At 33.9% G+C, this 20179-nt stretch overlaps 3 protein-coding genes across 3 annotated transcripts in view; 2 read left to right on the forward strand and 1 right to left on the reverse strand.

Moving 5' to 3' along the window:
* LOC123700322 (nucleoredoxin-like) overlaps window positions 1-4091 on the reverse strand; it is a 38628-nt gene extending 34537 nt beyond the window's left edge. Inside the window, exon 1 of the mRNA XM_045647504.1 lies at window positions 3476-4091. Coding sequence (XP_045503460.1) covers window positions 3476-3838 — 363 coding nt within the window. The 5' untranslated portion in view covers window positions 3839-4091. The remainder of the gene's footprint in view (window positions 1-3475) is intronic.
* A 2204-nt stretch (window positions 4092-6295) lies between these two features.
* LOC123700538 (crossover junction endonuclease EME1) lies at window positions 6296-13800 on the forward strand. Its single transcript, XM_045647784.1, has 10 exons — window positions 6296-6489; window positions 6931-6993; window positions 7476-7579; window positions 7818-7991; window positions 8620-8792; window positions 10868-10941; window positions 11543-11648; window positions 12076-12158; window positions 12805-12917; window positions 13534-13800. The coding sequence occupies exons 1-10, from the start codon at window positions 6411-6413 to the stop codon at window positions 13687-13689; spliced, it is 1125 nt and encodes a 374-aa protein (XP_045503740.1). The 5' UTR covers window positions 6296-6410; the 3' UTR covers window positions 13690-13800.
* A 764-nt stretch (window positions 13801-14564) lies between these two features.
* On the forward strand, window positions 14565-19294 carry LOC123700514 (required for meiotic nuclear division protein 1 homolog). Its single transcript, XM_045647747.1, has 7 exons — window positions 14565-14986; window positions 15333-15485; window positions 16446-16523; window positions 16716-16793; window positions 17435-17561; window positions 18092-18247; window positions 18688-19294. Exons 1-7 carry the CDS (start codon window positions 14616-14618, stop codon window positions 18871-18873), a joined length of 1149 nt encoding a protein of 382 aa, XP_045503703.1. The 5' UTR covers window positions 14565-14615; the 3' UTR covers window positions 18874-19294.
* Window positions 19295-20179: the final 885 nt, after the last annotated feature.

Below are 20179 nucleotides of genomic sequence, written 5' to 3' on the forward strand. Positions count from 1 at the left end.
TAAAATAAGAGATCGATAACCAATAAAATTATATTGCATTACATGAATATAAACTTCGTTCTTATAATAACAGTTTTGTTACTTAAATAATAGCTCTGTGCTCAGAATGGTAGATCTGTCACCAAATCAATCGATTATCGATCCCTAACTGCGATTCCTTTTTATTTGATATTTTGTCACCTATACAGTAGTAACATTTTATTTCGTTCAGATAATAAATTAATAGTGTTCGTTATCAATTTAATACATCAATTTATAATTTTAATGAAAAAATGATCAAAGAGGCGGAGACAAATTGGCGCGCTTTAAAAATTGACATGTGCAAACATATTAACGGATTAGCCATACGCTTAAAGCTGGCCAACCCCCCACCAGAAGCAAAAAATGTGCTTATCGGCTAGAAAAGAAAAAGGGGGCGCCCTTCGAAATCCAAACCAGCGCTGATTATTCAGTGATTATTGTTTTTTTAACAATAAATATTGATTATTTTAACTTTAATTAAGTGTTTTATATACAATTATGCTAACCATTTGTCAGCTATTAAACCAGAGCTGATTATTCAGTGGTTATTATTTTTAAGAATAAATATTGATTATTTTAACTTTTAGTAACATAATATGATTTATTGGTGATCTCTTTAAATTATTTTGCTTAAATACTTATTAGGACACACCTATTATAATACATACAAAAACATTTATATGGTACTAGACCTTATATCTCAGGATTTTAGGTGATTTATTGTGGAACTGATTTTGCATTGTTTGCTGACTACATTTTGGTGACAGATCTACTATTTTGAGGACAAACCCTATTATTTAAGAAACACAAAACTAATTAAATTGGTGATAGCTTAAATGATACCCAATTATTATTAGTTATGATTTGAAGATTGAGAATAGTTTAAAATGCATGTTAGCCTGCATTAAACTTGAAAGATACTTATAAATTTTTGCTTATTTATTATTTTAGAACATAGCTGTTATTACATATATGATAATGGAACATTTGAAAAATAATAACATTGTTTGTTACAGTCGAGCTCATCCTTTTCAATTAAAAACGCGTATTATCTATTAAAAATTACGTTAAAAAATATACCGTATAAAGTCAAGTATTTGTCGAGTAGAGTCAGGTAGAATGCATTGTATAAGCGCTTTGTTTGATGCATTTGTTTGAATTAGATGCTTTGTATTAGAACGTATTGATATAAAAGCTAATAGAATGATATCATTTGCAGTTGTTTTCATTTTAACTGATTTCAAAAAGGAGATAATTTTATGTTTTGTAGCTGTATTCCGCCTATTGTAAATTAGATATTAATTTTTGAATGTTATCTATTCATACTTAAACTCAAACTTAATTGACTAGCGACAGAACTTACTCTAATATGAAATACAATAATAGTAATGAAGCAGTAAGACTTTTAAAACATTCGTTAGAAAAAAAAATGCACTGCATCATAGCGCCATCTCCTCTTTGGCAGTCGGTTAAAAATATGTTTAATAATAATTATTCTTAGCTACATTTCAATGAGAATCGTAGCTTTCATAAAAAATATTTACAATTCTGTGTCGATTTTAAAATGTAATGTAAACATTGCTTTGTGTACAAACTAACAAGCAATTGAGAAGAACATTAATATTTTATTGCATTGAAATTTAGTTTAGTTTCGATATTTGTACAGTCTACTGTCTAGCTCAGATTTATTACAATTGAAGCAACTAAAATAATATATAGTACCTAAGTACCTACTATTAATATTATACTAGTTCCTATTTAAGTATTATAGGTACTTTTATTTATTACGACAAATAATTAAGACTCTATTTATTGAATTAAAAAACGTCTATCTACAAAATTAATTATTGCCGGAATAAATTCCATTCAATATTTTAATTTATGGCAGTATTGCTGGAATCGATAAAGTAGTAAAGCAAGATTTGGTTGAAAATTTTTTAAATTGGCCAAGATTTAATAAACCAAAGAATAGAAAATTTAACGTCAATAAGTAGTACGGTCTACATAAACATTATTGTTACACATTATATTTTAATTAAACTCTGTCCATAAACATGCACGCAATATTAGCAAATAACGACACAAGGGTAAAAAGGGTAAGATTACCCAATATTTGTTACACCAGCCAGAATAAACATGTTATATTTACCGGCTTCCCCGGGAATAATTCCGAGTGGCTCTTCCATGTCTTTCAAAGTAGCCGGGTAAAATATCCCTTGAGGAACAACGCGTCACATTTTATGAATTTCCCCGGATATTTTAATATTGCCTTTTAAATTAGCGTGGTGAATTTTTTTTTATTTTATACTGAGGGTTTAGCGCGATGCTTTTTTGAATGGAGAAGAAATATGTTCGCGTAAATGTTTATTAGATTTGAAAATTAAAACATGTCATATTTTATAGTTTCGTCTAACAAGCGTCTAACATTAACAATTGAATTTGCTAGAAATATCTTACGGATATTGGCGGGTACTTTACAGCTAAGATTTTAACTTCTTTTATTACAGTTTTTATCGTGTATTTTCAGATAAAAAACCCTAGGTAAAGAAACACGTATCGTTGTTTAGGTACTCGTTTTACAGTGTTGCGTTGATTGTGGCTCTAAGGAGGGTGCACACCCTCCTCTCCTACCTCTTAGGAATAATTATAGAGGGGAAAAGGTGCTTTATATTGCGTGGATAATAATTCTTAGGTTTATGTACGCCATTTCATTCCGTTTCTGTTGAAAAGCGTGTGTTTCCATAATTAAATTGAGTGTATTTTAACGTGAAAATTGGGTTTGGTATATTTTTTTTAAATATTTTATTCAATTGACGATTTCAATGTATGAGTGGGGCTGATATAGTTATATTTGAAGGTAGATAATAGTAGACTAACATAGTCGTAAATAAGATAAAAAATAAAATGTAATTATGACACATTACTTTTAAGTTTCAATGTACACTAACACAGCTCTACGCAGCTTTAAAAATTAATACGGTTCAAAGCACAGAACTATCGATATAGTTCTGTGGTTCAAAGTGATTTTACGCAGGTGGCATAAGCTTTGCGCAATAGAATTGAAAACCTCCCCAAAACTTCCCCCATTGGCCATTTGGCAAACAATTGTATTGTTCCGAAAGAATGAACCAATTTAAATTCCAAACTTCTTTATTATACGTGAAAGCGCGTGACACTTGACAGCTTTCATTAAATTCAATTTAAATACGGTTGTCGTATTTTATAATAACTTTTATAACATACTAGCTCCGCTTCGCGGTTTCACGTAGCTCCGCTCCTGTTGGTCTTAGCGTAATGATATAGCCTTCCTCGATAAATGGGCTATCTTACACCGAAATAATTTTTCAAATCGGACCAGTAACTCCTGAGATTAGCGCGTTCAAACAAACAAACAAACAAACTCTTCAGCTTTATAATATTAAGTAAGTATAGATAAAGAAGTTAAAATTCTTACCTTAGTATCCACATCGTGAAATGGTACTGCAAACCACGGTTTTCCCGTCAAAGTGCGTCGGAATCCAGCTTCTCTCTCTACTGGACCTTCAGGGGTACCGACATGAGCCCACAAGACTACTTCAACAACTTTCAATTTGGGAAAAACCACTTTGTAGACTTCTTCCAAACGCACACCGAAGTCGTCACTTGCATCACTTATGTTCGCAAATGAAAAATATATCCCACAAACAGCACCCTCCCCGTCCTCAACGCAGTCGGATAAAGCTTCCAAAGTTGGTATGTTTTCGAATTTACCGTTCTGAGTGCCCGGCGAATCGCATTTCACAAGCACGCGCCCGAAAAGTTTTTCGCGCCAATCCATAGTTCTGTTTACTTTTTTAATTTTTTGGACGAAGGCAACTTTTATTGGATGCGCTCATTTTGTTTACCTATGTTCGGATATTGTTTATTTGCTTTTTTTAATTGCGATAAATCCTTGCAAACTTTAATCAAAAATACACCTACGAATGTAAATATTTTAACAAGTCGTAAATAATCGAGCGCATCAAATAAGTTTTATTTATAAACGAAAATGTGCGTGACCAGTGTACGGAGCAACGGCCGAACGCCCTCGTAAACACAGACAGACTGGAGGAGGAGGGAAAATGAGCGACCCTCCGTCATAGAATAATTTCGTAGATGTGATAAAAAGTTTTTGGTTTTTCATATATTGTGTAAGTACTTTTAATCACTTTTTAAAAAAGCGTTTATTGAAACATTTATACCTTTACCTAAAGTAAATTTTTTATACTTCATTCGAATTAGGGTGATAAAATTAGATACTTCCCTTATTAGTATATTATAAGACCCTGGTTTAGTGGTTTCTAGACCATTCCAAATTATATCTATTTACCTTTAACTACGATATACAAATATAACTATTTTATAAAACATCAAAAATTGTTAATTTTCAAAATAAGTAATTCAATCGTAGAGGTTCTGCATTATGAATAATCTTTGCCGCCTTCTCATATCACACGTATAGAGTTCAACTTGCAAATGTTTCAATGAATTCAGCAAGCTTCGAAACAATCGCTTAGTGCGGGCAACACAAGGGCAAATTTCCTTTTTTTTTTCTCACCTTCGGCACGCGCTTGCTAGCGATACAGCCTGATATAAAGCTCTTTGTGTACGAGCCTTTAAATTTGTCTTGTAGACGGTTATGTGGGCAATAAACTTGCATATATTATAATATCATTTGTACTGCGTGGGTAGATTGATAGAGATCGCAAGGATTTTTTCTGACAATTTTTTATATTTTAAATGTAGCTTACATTTATGTTACTTTCCGCCCGCGGTTACGCCTGCTTTGTCTAAAACCAAATAAATTGTATAATAAAACCTATTTTTTGAATCACAATGTCTATAAAAAAAACTGCATCAATATCCATTGTGTATTTTTAAAGATCTAAGCATACAGCACAGAGCAAGTGGCATACAGATAGGCGCGGGAAGCGAATTTGCTTTACTATGTACTTATGTAGTGATTTAATAATTATAAATATAGCGTTTTTCACTCAATCCTATTGAAAGTAAGTTTGATTATTTAATAATTTAATCTGGGAAAATGGATTATAAAGACGATATATTTTTACTTCATGCTACAATCAAAATACTATTGTGAATGTTGTAAATAATGTAAATTGTGAATGTTGTAAGCTTAGATCAATAAGTAATGATCTAAGGTTGTAAGTAATGTAAATTGAAACTTATTGTTAAAATAACAGTATTTGCGGGGCTATATTAGGAATGAAATAATAAACAATAATAAGCATAATATAATATTGGTACATATAACTACATAGTTACGTGATTGGAACCTCAGAATTCACAGAGGAAACTAACACCATACTAGCATAGGTCTCATGGGTATCCCTAAACGGTTTGAATCAAACGTGTTTGTTCAGTTTGAAGCTGGTGAAAGACCTTTTATATTGATTGATTTGTTTTAGTATCAATAGCTGTAGTCAGAGAGGTAAAGTAATGACGAGTGATTGGCAAAGTCAAATAAACCACATCCAAATCCGTTGCGTGTAAAGGTTTACTTTAAATATACTAATATAGAAAAAGTGAATTTTTTTAAACTAGGTATTTGGTGACAAAGGTACTCATTTTGAGACTCGAAAGATGATGTGCGAAATGTGTGTCCTCGACCTTCTCGATAGGAAAAAATTTCAGTAAATGGATTGATTTCCGTGTTGTAGTTTTAAAAGGTAAATATTATTTTAGCTTCTCTTTTGGTTTAAATCGGAGATAAAAAATTATAATACTAGACTAGTAGTAACAAAATAGAATATGCGTAATGGAATCATCTTATTCTAAAAATATGTCGTAATTATAGTAACAGTTTAATAGCCTCTAATAGCATTGATTAGCATTGATTAATTTTAAGGACTATTCAAACTAGAGCGGTATCCACTACCACCGTGGGTAGCAGTATCCAGATGGATGTGCGATTAAATCTCTTACATAGTATTTTAGAGAGACTCTAATCAAGCTCTAATCGGATCGGTACCGTAGCGGATACCGCAGACCTCTAGTCTGAATAGGCCTTTATATGGGCGCTCATAGATATTTATGATTATTTTATTATTTATCGCCCACACCACATTTTATTCAATGTTTTGCAAGGTTTTTGCACTGAAAATTCAAGTTTTTTTAAAGTTGTTATTGTAAGAATTATTTTACTTCATTGCAGTGTGAACGCGCTGTTTATCAATAAAGTGAACATCGTGCGTTTCGAGGTTTTGACAATTGACACTTGACATTTCATGCCGGCCGCGGCAGCCGGTTTGGTTTTTAAATAATTTGAATTTTGGTGATTTTAATTGAATAGTCAAGTTTTAAATGATTAAAAATATTATTTTATATCTTTATAGACCTTTTATGACAATATGAGTGCTCTTACGATAGACTTGTCCTATGAAAGTGATGATTTAGACGAACTACCAGAATTAAATCTTGTTACGAAAAGTATGATTATAATTTCATTTAAAACTAGCGGTCCGCCCCGGCTTCGCCCGTGGTACATGTTTACGTTTTCTCTACATAAGATCCATCCTCGTACTTCAAGAAATATCATAAAAAAAGAATTATCGAAATCGGTTCAGCCGTTCTCGAGTTATGCGCTTACCAACACATTTTGCGATTCATTTTTATATATAAGATATCGAACAGAAATAGTAATAATTTTTTTAAAAGATGATGCTCTTATATCAAGTTCAATTAGCAAGTACTGAAAATAGTGGTGATAATCACTAAGTTTTAGTTGGTAAAGTAATAAGTTGTTGTTTACTTCATTCCTATACAGTTTTTATTATTAACTCAGGCCCCGGAATCACAGGCACAATAGAAAATCTATTGTGCCGTGGACCGATCGGGCCGCTCAGGGCTCAATGGGTTATTTTGTTTTAGGACAGAGTCAATCAGGGCCATCTCAATCTACTACTTCTGCATCACAGAGCTCAACAAAATCAGGTATTGAATGCATTTATTACAATTATAAAATCAAATACATAACTACTGTATTTATGTAGATTGTTCAATTAAAAATAAAATACACTTTATGTAGATTTCTTTCAAGATTAACATTTAATAAAATAAATGTGAAACAAAGTCTTAAAGATTGTGATATGATTTTGATTATTCAGTTATAATGTAATGAATATTATCATACAAACTAAACAATCGTTAATAATACTATATTGAAATGATAATATTATAAACCAACAAACTTATCCTAGTACAGTTTAGTGCCCTTACGCACTAGCGGTTAACCGCGGGGGCGGCTAACCGCGCGGTTAGCCGCTTTACCATTATAATATGCAACCGCTTTTATGATTAGTGCGTACAATCATAAGCGGTTGCATATTAAAATGGGAAAGCGCTGTTAACCGCTAGTGCGTAAGGGCACTAAGTCCATTTCTTTTTTAATTATTCTAAAATTATATTTGTTATAGATAAACCAACATCACAAAAAAGAAAAGGTGTTAAGAGAAAAGCGACAGATGGCCAATCAGCAAAACAAGCACAGAAAATATATAGACCTGGAGAATGTATGAAGGTATAACATATATTTTTGGTATCACTGCATAGTATAAAACAAAGTCGCTTTCTCTGTCCCTATGTCCCTTTGTATGCTTAAATCTTTAAAACTATGCAATGGATTTTGATGAGGTTTTTTCTAATAAATAGAGTGATTCAAGATGAAGGTTTTAGTATATAATTTATTAGGTTATATATTTCCTGCTATTATTTATGTTATTATCTTTATTAATACATTCACAAACATTTAATTTCAGCACATGCTCCTAGAAATGCACCCGAACCTTCTAGAAGCTTGGTACTGTGCAGATGTATCTCGCGAGATATCCGCCACGGGGGCGAAAGTTCGTACCAACGCTGCACTGTGTGATGTTAGACTTGTGTTGTGGAGTAGAGTCGGGGAAGCTAAGCTAGCTAGTACGGAGGGAGTGGTAAGAACATACTAATCTACACTAATATTATAAAGCTGAAGAGTTTGTTTGTTTGTTTGAACAGGCTAATCTTAGGAACTATTGGTCTGATTTTTTAAAATTCTTTCAGTGTTAGATAGCCAGGTAGCCCATTCATAGAGGAAGGCTATACGCTTTATATTATCATGCTAAAACCAACAGGATCGGACCCACGCGGGTAACCGCAGAGCGCATATATACATATTATACATTAGTTTCACTATTAATTATTATTTAATTTGAAATTGTTACTAAAAACAAAGCTTTTACATAAGTTAGTATGTCAACGTCACATGATTTTGCTGCATAGCACATTAGCCTACTTATATTATAAACGTGAAAGTTTTTTAAATATGGATGGATGTTTGCTACTCATGCGAAAAACCATTGATAAAATTTTGATGATATTCGGCAGTGATATGATAGATAATGTACCTGAATATGTTGTGAGATCATAGCCAAACATTTTCTTTTTACAAAAGATTAATAGACGTAGTTTTAATCAGAAAGTAAAAACACACAAAAGTACACAAAAGCTTTCACAAAAGAAGAAAAACTACATATTTTATTTTATATAAACTTTATTTTAATTTTAATATCTATTTTCCAGGTGGGTCTAACAACAACAAAAGAGCCTTGTAACCATGGTCTTTACGTAACTCCTCTACAAGAAATAGAAGACCATATAATAGGAAAAACGCTTTCTCAGCATATGCTGTCCGCTGCTGGGTTCGCTGGCTGCAAGCTGACTCTTGTGCTGTTTAATGTTAAAGATTATTTTAAGTAAGTTTTCTATATGTTTATTGAACTTATATAATAGCAGGAAATAGAAGACCATATAATAGGAAAAACGCTTTCTCAGCATATGCTGTCTGCCGCTGGGTTCGCTGGCTGCAAACTGACTCTTGTGTTATTCGCTGTTAATGATTATTTTCAGTTAGTTTTCTATAATATGTATATTGAACTTATATAATAGCAAGAAAAAGAAGACCATATAATAGAAGAAGAAGAAGAAAGAAGAAAAAATGTTTATTTGGCAAAATATTGAGACACAATACAGTAAAAGCTTAAAAATAGAATTACAAAAAAGAAATGAATGAACAATACAAAAACAAAAAATAAAACAATGTTAGATAAAAGTGCCCCCGTATCGCCAAAAAGGATCGAGTTCAGCATGTGCCAGGCATATGCCTGGCGCTGGTTTTCGACAAGATCCCTATAAGACCCGACTCACGGATGTGAGACGACGCAGTGATAGTATGTAATAGGTAAAATAGTGTTTATATTATGAAATGCATATGAGTGTGTGTGAAAATTATATATATAAATAATTATAAAATAATACAATAAAATAGTACATACGTATAATATATATTATAATATACATCTTGATAATAACTACACGCAGGCTTAAATAAAAAAAAAAATAAATAAAAAATAAAAAATTATCTATGCCATAAATGTCAAATATAATAATAAACCACATAATAAACAGACTAGACACTAGCTTATTCTACGCTGCTCATCGATTAAGTAGTTTCTAAGTTGTTTCTTAAACGTATTAACATTAACCAATAACCTAATCGGTGGGGGCAAGTCGTTCCATATTTTTGATGCTGCATAGCGGAAGCTGCCTCTAAAAGTAGTCGTTCTATGTTGAGGAATAATAAGTGGCTGAGCGCAACTTCTGCATGCAACATCTCGACTGCTCGTTGTCCAGTTGAGCTTTTCGTAAAGGTATATGGGCGTACGAGTCTTGATAATCCCAAACATAAGAGAAGCCAGATGCAATTGGCGCCTTGCTTTAAGCTTGAGGATTCCATGCTTATTTAAAAACGGCGTAACGTGACTACGCGGCGGAATTGTGTAACAGTAGCGCGCACACGCATTCTGCACTCTTTGTATGAGCCGTTCGGTTCTGGCCAGGAGACGTGGACCATAGACAGTATCACCGTAATTAAGTTTAGATAGAACCAAAGATTCTATCAAACGCACTCGAAGGTCCTCTGACAGGTATGGACGCACTCTGTACAAAGTTTTTAAACGGAAAAAGCAATTACTAACCGTATCAGTAATATGTTTCTCATACCTTAGTGAGCTATCTACATAAAGACCTAGATTGCGCGCCTCATAAACTCTCTGGATTGTCTTACCTACGATTTTAACATCAAAAGGTGGCATAGATGTGATATGCTTTTTTGCACCGAATAACATATACTTTGTCTTATCAGGATTTAAGACCAAAGCATTTGAGTCAGCCCAGTCTGCAATACGTGAAAGGTCGTCGTTCAAGCAACTTATAGCATTATTAAAATCATTTGGCATCATCAATCTATATTAAAATAATAGGAAAAACGCTTTCTCAGCATATGCTGTCTGCCGCTGGGTTCGCTGGCTGCAAGCTGACTCTTGTGCTGTTCAATGTTAAGGATTATTTTAAGTAGTTTTTTTTATATTTAGAGCATTTACTTTTGTTTTGTAGATGTTAATAAGTCTTATGGCTTTCTGAGCAATCATAAATTTATTAGAAAAAATATCAAGAACTCGTATTATAAGTTTGTGTTTACAATTGATCTTATCAAAAGACACGCCATCATTCTAATGCAAAATTTATTTAGCTACTAGCGGTCCGCCCCGGCTTCGCCCGTGAGACATATTTACGTTTTCTCTACATAAGAATCATCCTCGTACTTCAAGGAATATAATAAGAAAAGAATTATCGAAATCGGTCCACCCGTTCACGCGTGATGCCGTGACCAAGGAAAACGGGTTTCATTTTTATATATATAGATGTATTAAATTTTGTAGTTTACTACATGCAAAAGTACCTCAATGTAATGAAACAATTCCATTTTCAGAAACAAAGGACGTAAAACGAACAACAGTAACAAGAAAATTATAGAACCTATTCATTTAGAAATGGCTCTTACTGGTAAGTGTAAGATGAAATATAGTTTGTTTGTTTGTTCGAACGCGCTCATCTCAGGAACTCGGACTACTGGTTCGATTTGAAAAATTCTTTCGGTGTTATATAGCCCATTTATCGAGGGAGGAGGACCAACAAGAGCGGAGGAGTGCGGGTGAAACCGTGCTGCATAGCTAGTAAGGTATAAATTGTATAGCTAAATGTAGACTTATTAATTACTAGCTGTGCCCCGCGGTTTAGCCTTCCTCGATAAATGGACTATCTAACACCTAAATAATTTTTCAATTCGGACCAGAAGTTCCTGAGATTAGCGCATTCAAGCAAACAAACTCTTCAGTTTTATAATATTACTATACATTATATTTAACAATACACACAAAAAATAAGTCTTTCTTTGATACTGTTGCAAAAAAGTTGCAAATGTTACTTTTGTTGCTATGTAGTTTGAAAAATGGGAGAAATAAAACACTTATTATTTTCGAAATAGTCATTTATTTTCTTTTCACATTAATTTCATAAAACAAAATAATAAAAAGATAAAAAAATAGTTATGATTATAATTATATAAAATTGAACGATTATTTATTAATAATTAACAATTTTACAGATCTACTAGTAACAGCTAACTGTGACACAATAACTGTGAACACTCCAAACGAACTTGCTCTAACATTGGTACAATTCACTAAGGCTATAGCGGAAGCACCTTATAAGTAAGTATTTATGATGTTTCTTATTGTCAGTATGTGACTTTTGTTAACCAATTAACAAAACCATAATTTTCAACATTATTTAAGTTTCAAATAAACTAAATTTAGACCAATCGCGAGATACCTGCAGCTTGCAGTAAATATTAAAAAAATAACTTTCCGCCTGCGGCCTCGGCCGCGTTGTCAAATAAAAACCCACATAGTTCACATTTCTAGGATAAAACCTAGTCTATGTTGCTCAGTGAAGATGCAGCTTTCTAATAGTGAAAGAATTTTTGAAATCGGTCCAGTAGTTTATGCGTGAAAACCATACATACATAATTACAAACCTTTCCTCTTTATAATATTAGTATAATAGAAGTATAGATTAAAATTAATTTATATCAATATTACGTTAAGTATTTGACAAATATTTATATTTATTTGTCAGGAAAGCAAAACGAGCATATGATGAACAAGCAGATTTCTACATGAGAGGAGATAATAAGAAATGCGTGGCCGTTTCTAAACAAGGTAAATTTCCAAACCAACATACAAAATTTGATTGCTAAAGTAGAATCTCATTTAGAAGGAATTAATTTTATTGTTAACTAGTTGGCTCCGCGGTTTCACCCGCGTGGCTCAGCTCCTGTTGGCCAGCATAGCGTTATGATATCCTCGATATATGGGCTATCTAACACCGAAAGAATTTTTCAAATCGGACCAGTAGTTCCTGAGATTAGCACGTTCAAACAAACAAACAATAAACGAATTCTTCAGCTCTATAATATTAGTATGGAATATAGATTAAAGCTGCATGTTATATTTTAAATAATGTTTATACTTAGACTTATGTAAGTTTTTATTTTTTGAGAAAGTTTCCTGTTTATTATATATATGTTTATTCAAAATATAAATTACGATAAGAGCTAGCGCACAAGAGCAACTTTTGTCTCCGCAACTATTTTGTCTCTCCCATCAACTCTATGGGCTAGTAAGAAAGTGCGTGCACGTAGCGATGCAACTCCCCATACAGTTGATGGGAGAGACAAAATAGTTGCGGAGACAAAAGTTGCTCTTGCGCGCTAGCTCTAAATCATGATCTTTTTCAAATATGTTTAAAATAATAAATAATTATTGAATAAATTTTATCAATATATGTATTATTATTTATTTCCAGGTGACGGTGTAGGCGCGTTATGGCAACAAATGTTAGCAGTGTTGCCAATGTCTAGTCTAGAAACTGCGAGAGCGATCTGCGGGAAATACAAAACGCCAAAGGCTTTGTATGAGGTCAGTTTAATTATCTTTTGCTAGTATCCAAATAACCTGTATTTGATAAAAAGCATAAAAAATATGCCTTTACAAATTAAAGACTTTTTAACGGATTTTAAACGCGATTTATTCATTATATTATTTTCCCAACGTTATGAACGAATATGCCTTGTTGTGAATAAAGCGTTTTTTAATTTAAATCGACACTAGCGGCACTCGCGGCTTCGCCCATGATGATTAGAACTTAATAAATTATATACTGAAACAATCTTGAACTAAAAAAAAAACTGCTACGAGATCTGTTGTGTAGTTTTAAAGATCTAAGCATAGGTACATAGCGACAGACCGTGTGAAGTTACTATTTGTCTGTATTAAATTTTTTAAGCTATTGTATAGCTTCTATCGCGGGCCTTGAGCGCGGGGACCGAATCGAGAAATTCCGTAACGAAAAAACCTCACGCTCCCCACTCCGACGGGCGGAGGTGTGGCTTGAAGGCATAGCATGCAATAGCTTTACCGCGGCAGTCCCCGAGTGCCACACGTCTTTTTTTTATATTGATACTGCTTACATATTGACACTATGTTCAATATTTTATCTATTAGTTCTATAATAACATAATAAATTTACTTCCAGGCTCAAAAACAAGCAAACAGTATAAACACGCTAGCGGATTTGGGTGTGTCTAGATCAGCTGTCCCCGGGTCTAAAGCAAGACGAGTTGGCAATGAGTTTGCGAGGAAATTACAAATTTTGTTCACAGCTGACGACGGGAATGTGTTGGTTGAGTGATGGCAACATTATAGACTAAGGGCGGCCGTACACGGACCGCTTCAAGCAGTTTAGGCCGATGACTTGAAGCCGCGACCGCGCGGTGAACTAAAGACATTCATTCACTGCCCTACACGGACTGCTCGAGCAGTTAACGGCTGAGCGACGTACACGGACTGCTCGAGCAGTCGGTCGTTGACTGCTCGAGCTGTCGCTACAAACCGTGCAGTTGACGGCTTGAAGCGGTCGCGACGACTCGAGCAGTCCGTGTACGGCAGTGAATGAATGTGTATAGTTCACCGCGCGGTCGCGGCTTCAAGCCGTCGGTCTCAACTGCTTGAAGTGGTCCGTGTGCGGCCGCACTAAGATGTTTTCAAGTTGGCTTTAAAATGGTAGTAAGAAAGGCGGGTATTTGCCCGAATGTCTTATTACCATTTGGAGCGTGCTATGAAGCTTATTGGTAATAATAGTATTGTTAAAGTATTTCTAAGACTGATATTAATTTTTGTGATTATTTATGTAAGATTTAGACTAAAAAAGCATATCGCATAATGTTCTTAAATTATAATAAATGTTTTTTTTTTCTACCAGGAGTTTTATTTTGACGTTATACTATTGTTTGTAATAAAAAAATAATAATGTATTGGAAGGTGTATGGATGTAAATACAAAAGTAAATATTCTCTCGCGCCGTAGCTGAAGAATATAAAACTAAAAAAAAAAGTATATGTACTGGCCGAATTAAAAACTTCATGCTTTTTTTAAAGTCGGTTAATAATGTCAATAAGACTCGTATCTTAACAATTTTTGATATTCAAGTCAATGTTGAATGTCAATGTCAAATCCACTTACGCAAAATAACCTCAAATGTTTTGGTCCAGTAAAACATGAGTAAAACTGAAATAACTTTTTGATTTTTACATAACATTACTATTTTAAATATTAAATATGACATCGTTTTTATCAAGAATTGCTATAAACGTAATTCGGAGTACTGCGCATAAAAGTTATACGTGTCGTTCGGTGCCGGAACTTTTGCCAACTATAAATAAGTTATTTTCTAAGAATAATGATTTATTTCGTACGTTACCAAGATTTACTGTGAGAAATTATTCAGTGGATGCGATACAACCGCCTTTAGCGTTAGATAATGCGAGTATACCGTTAAAAAAGAAGACTGTTTACAAGAAAGCCGTGCTCGAAGAAGTGAGTCAAAAAGAGGGACATTTCTTGACTTTAGCCTACGCGACCGCTGATTCCTATGATTTAAAGGGTCTTAAAGAGGCCCTCATACAACAGAAGCTGTACGAACCTGGAACGTAAGGTTTTCATTATTTTGTTTATTATCAATATTAAAATGATGATGTAATATTCTGCAATTTCTAACTATGGTACTCTTGGATTAAATATCAAGAATTTTGGAATTTTTTGTTGTAACTGAATTTATAGATTCAGTTGAATTTATTCTAATAACATTAACACAATATTACAGGTATAGAAAGTATTTACTAGTAAAATGTACATAATAATAATGTAATGACTGTCCCACATGGACAGATTTTTTTGAAATTGGTAGGTATTTAGCATCTATCTTTGTAACAGAAGTAAGTTGGCCTATAAAAAACTATATTATACTTTTACTTATAAAATAATGTCTGTTTTCAGGTTAAAAACGGAAGTAGGAGATGTGATGGTAGCAAATGCGGTATATACAATAGGAGATGAACCGAGACAGATTATATTCTTCAAAGAAGGAGCCGTTGTATTCTGGAACTGTACTGAACTTGAGGCGAAGAATGTGTTGGATTTTATTAGGCCGTAAGTTTTTGTTTAAAGATTTGTTGTTAATATATTCTGGTATTTAGTACAATGTATCTTAATTGCTGTTTAAATAGCATTACAAGTTAATTTTATTTATCATCATGTTAAACTTGAAAAAATATTTATAGATAAAAAAGATTGATTCTTTAGAAAATATAGATGTCATGGCCATCAATGCGACTGTTTTGTGATATGATCAATCATTTCATGAAATGAGAAAATCTACGATATGGCCACGACATTCAATTCATTAAATTCCATCACCGCACTGCTCGGCACAAACAAAAATATCATTGTCACCATCTCGATGCATGGCGTTCGACAACTGTGCGTTTTGCACGGCATTTCTTGCCTAGAACCACACTCTTGTGGAACAAACTACCACCTTCCGTGTTCCCCAACCAATATGACATGGGAACCTTCAAGAAAAAAGCCTACACCCACCTCAAAAGCCTTCTTCCACCTAAAAACCGGCAATACGTTCCCTAATGTTGTGAACTGATATGGGCGGCGACCAGCACCTACCATCAAGTGGGTCGCCTGCTCCATTGCCGGGGTTGCAATAAAAAAAATAAAAATAGACATAGTATAAAAACCTTACATACCTATACAGCCCTACAGCCACTGCAGTCTAGCAATTGCAGCTAAAAATCATCTTAAACATTATTTACTAATTATTATAACACTAGCTTACCGCCCGCGGCTTCGCCCGCTTTGTCTAAAACCTAATAAATTATATATTATTATTAACCTTCCTCTTGAATCACTCTATCTATTTAAAAAAAACGGCATCAAAATCCGTATTAATCGTGTAGTTTTAAAGATACAAAGGGACATAGGGACGAGAAAGCGACTTTGTTTTATACTATGTAGTGAAGATGGTTCAAGGTTGAAATAAAATTTTTAAGTGCTTTTTTAAAATACAAATTTTTATAGAATTTTATTTTATATTTACAGATTTGAAACAGAAAGTTACCCCAGAGAGGTGGTGAATAAGGAAAGGGAAGTCATGACATATTTCTATCAGCCAAATTTGTAAGTTGTTGTTTTTTCTTAAATATTAGGATTGTTAATATATAAAAATAATGATAACAAATATTGATAAAATCCGAAAATCCGAAATCTAAAATATTTCGTGTTTTCTGGTAGAAATCGCTTATAGCAATAAGACCAACCTCTGAACATGTTATTACTTGTTATTTGACCCTTAATTTAAATTTATTTCAGAAAGAAGTGTCACCTGCAAGAATCATGCTTCGCTCTAGTGCCAAATGGAGAGAATTCATTGGAAATATACACATTCAGGTAATAAAATAATTTTAAACATACTATATAACCATATAAGAGTTAATCTATTCTAATATTATAAACTCTCCAGGAGTTTGTTTGTTAGTTTGAATGCGTTAATCTCAAGAACTTCTGATAATTATCTATCTACAGCTAGATAATTATCTACAGCTTACGTCAATCTCATACATTCGTAGTCTATTCTATTGAACGCTACGCTAACAGAAAACCACTTGGCTAGGGGGGCTGGTCCGATTTGAAAAATTCTTTAGATGTGAGATAGCCCATTTATCGAAGAAGGCTATAGGCTATATATCATTACGCTAAGACTAACAGGAGTGGAGCCACGTGGGTGAAACCGCATAGCATGTATCAAAGTGCACATCTGTAATATAAATCTATATTATCTTATTTATATTAACATCTAACCGCCTCCTCGGTACAGTGGTTAACGCGTGAGCGTAGAACCGAAGGGTCCTGGGTTCGATTCCCGGTGGAGACGAAGAAAAAAAAATGTCTAGGTCTGGCAGGACGCAGAAGGCTGATCACCCACTTGTCCCTAAAGAAAAGCGATCAGTGAAACAGATGTATAATGCATCTGCCCCTTACCCCACTAGGGGACATGGGACATCACTTTGTATTAACATGTTATTTCCCAGTCATGCAATGGCACAATCAGCTCGTCTAGGAGCTTGGGAAGCCCGACTTGAAACACTAGCCGCGTCTATCCGATCGCACACCGTGCTCATGGAGACAGAGGGCGCAGCCCGAGTTGACAAGAAGGAGGTGGGTGCTTCGCCCTTACATGTGTAGATTATAGGGAATTAATGAAAATGTTTTACTGTTCACCGTTATAAGTAGGAAAATCGACATTAATTTTACAGAAAACTGCTGCATTGCCTAAAACTTAAATAATTAGTTCTTATGTAATTCTTCATCAATAACAAAACTATCCGTTGGTGAAAAGAGAATATCAGATTCAGTAGTTTTCGAGTTCAGCGGACGACTTTATTTTATTATATGCAATGATAAGCTGTTTTATCCATTAAAGTCTTTTTTTTAATTTATAAATCTATACTAATATTATAAAGCGGAAGAGTTTGTTTGAACGCGCTAATATCGGGAACTACTGTTCCGATTTGAAAAATTCTTTCGGTGTTAGATAGCCCATTTATCAAGGAAGGTTATAGGCTATATATCATCTCGCGGAGATCAACAGGCGTGTAAAACCGCGGATCACAGTTAGTGTACAATACTTGCGTAAAACACAAGAAAATAATATGTTAATTAACATCTTATTTACTTTAATTTTGCAGGTAGTCCGTAAACTAGGCGAGTTATTTTCTCTCAGGCATCGTCTCACTGTAGAATCAGATCTACTCGACACTCCGGACTTCTACTGGGAGGAAGAAACGTTGGAACGGCTGTATTCCAACACAGTGGCGTATTTTACTATTCCCCGACGGACTAGGGTATGTTATAACTTTGGTTTTATTTTCAATTCGTTTTGGGGATAACTTTCACTGTCGAATTTCTGAAACTTCTTTCCTCTTGGTCAGCAATCTGACTGATGATTTCATCAACCGATTGTTTGTTTGATTGACCGATTGTTTCATGGATCGATAGATTGTTCATTTTCTACATCTTTTAATAGATTGATCGTTTTATTTATTAAACGTAATTTGAAGTTATACTTCTTTTGGCGCGATGGAGAAAAATGATGAGAGTGAATTTTTACGATGCGCGCGCACACCGACACTTAAATTTAACAGCATGAAGTTAGTTCTAGGTGGTATGAAAATTGATAATTATTCTCAAGTAGTATATTCTAGTATTTTTTTTTCCATACGCCAAAGAAGTATAACTTCTAACGCGTGTACATAAGTACACACACTCTTTTTTATCTTCCCAGGTACTAAACGATCGTCTATCCCACTGTGTGGAACTACTAGAGCTCCTGTCCTCGTGGGCAGCGGACAGACATCATGTACGTCTAGAGTGGATGGTCATAGCGCTGATCCTGGCTGAAGTGTGCTTTGAGCTGCTGCACTGCTTCGAGCGGTATGTTGTTAGGGAGCGGGAGGCTTTGGAGGGGTAGGAGGGATAAAATTAACAAAAAAAAACGAAAAAATAGGTGTAGGATTAATATTGGAGGGGTACAATAGAAAAAAAATGAGGTTAATCCCAACTTATCTTATAAAAATGGGGGATATTATACAAAAAAAAGGTTTTTACCCCTAATAATCTACAGATGCGAGGAATAATATAACAAGTGGGGGGGGGGGGGGGGGAATCCCTACTAATATTATAAATGCAAAAATTACTCTGTCTGTCTACCTCTTCTTCATGGATAAACCACGTTCTTCTCGAGTGGATGGTCATAGCGCTGATCCTGGCTGAAATGTGCTTTGAGCTGCTGCACTGCTTCGAGCGGTATGTTGTTAGGGAGCGGGAGGTTTTAGAGGGGTAGGGTAAACGGTCAAGTGTGAGCCGGCCTCCTGTCCCGTTAGACAGATAGAGATAGACAGATAGACAGACGGACAGACAAAAAGACGGAAACATGGAAAGAATTAAAGACAGCGAAAATACATGCAATCACAGATACAACTAAAAATTATTCAGTTATTTAAGAGGGGGTATAAATGTGGGTAGTTAGGATTTGATGCGATAGATAGACAATATAGCGGTGCCATGTTAGCTTCAAGTGTTGTATAGCATTTACATTTGATAATTATATGATTTGATAAGTTACTTGTGAAGGTGGTTAGTATGAGTCAATTGGAATGACTATAAATAAAAAGAGTTTTGTAAATATGCCTAATAGTGAATACAGGATGGAATTTTGTTAACGAAAAATACTCCTAATAGGTACTGTAGATAGGAATTTACTTTTTTATTTATTTAGAAATTTTCTATCTACAGTATTAAGAGTAGTTTTCCTACAAGTGGTATTACTTAATTCAATCCTGTATAAATCGTGATTATTTATATATTTTTCAGTTTTTGTTTTTTTTAGCTATTTAGGATTATATTTTAAGGTTGGGCACAATAGACCACAATATTATATTTATCATAAGTGCGAGTGAGATGAAACAGTGTGTGAGGGAGAAAGCATCATTGTATTTGTTAATTAGATTAGTTTTTAGTATGTAGATTTTATTTCGTATTTTGTAGTTCATTTTAGTGTTGTTTACTGAAAGACTTATCGACCAAAGGTGATTTATTATTGTAAATAATTGGCGAATTTGATTCGTTATAAGTTATGACACAAATATTAAAGATATCAAGATGAGAGTGGTTGTGTACATAAATGTCTAAATCAAGTCTTGTTGTTGTTATGATATTAGAAAATGTATAAGTCGTAAGTTTGGTAATATTGGTTATTTATGTTAAAACTTGGCTTT

The sequence above is a fragment of the Colias croceus genome, chromosome 19 (genome assembly GCF_905220415.1).
Source record: "Colias croceus chromosome 19, ilColCroc2.1".
Taxonomy (NCBI): Eukaryota; Metazoa; Arthropoda; class Insecta; order Lepidoptera; family Pieridae; genus Colias; species Colias croceus.

What these genes read in the sequence shown, in the direction of transcription:
- LOC123700514 (XM_045647747.1), top strand. Translation starts at nt 14,616, where the DNA reads ATGACATCGTTTTTATCAAGAATTGCTATAAACGTAATTCGGAGTACT. An exon ending in TATTTCTATCAGCCAAATTT is followed by an intron (nt 16,524 to 16,715) that starts GTAAGTTGTTGT and finishes AATTTATTTCAG; the next exon opens with AAAGAAGTGTCACCTGCAAG. An exon ending in CTATTCCCCGACGGACTAGG is followed by an intron (nt 18,248 to 18,687) that starts GTATGTTATAAC and finishes TTATCTTCCCAG; the next exon opens with GTACTAAACGATCGTCTATC.
- LOC123700538 (XM_045647784.1), top strand. Translation starts at nt 6,411, where the DNA reads ATGAGTGCTCTTACGATAGACTTGTCCTATGAAAGTGATGATTTAGAC. An exon ending in GACCTGGAGAATGTATGAAG is followed by an intron (nt 7,580 to 7,817) that starts GTATAACATATA and finishes ATTTAATTTCAG; the next exon opens with CACATGCTCCTAGAAATGCA. An exon ending in AATGTTAAAGATTATTTTAA is followed by an intron (nt 8,793 to 10,867) that starts GTAAGTTTTCTA and finishes TTCCATTTTCAG; the next exon opens with AAACAAAGGACGTAAAACGA.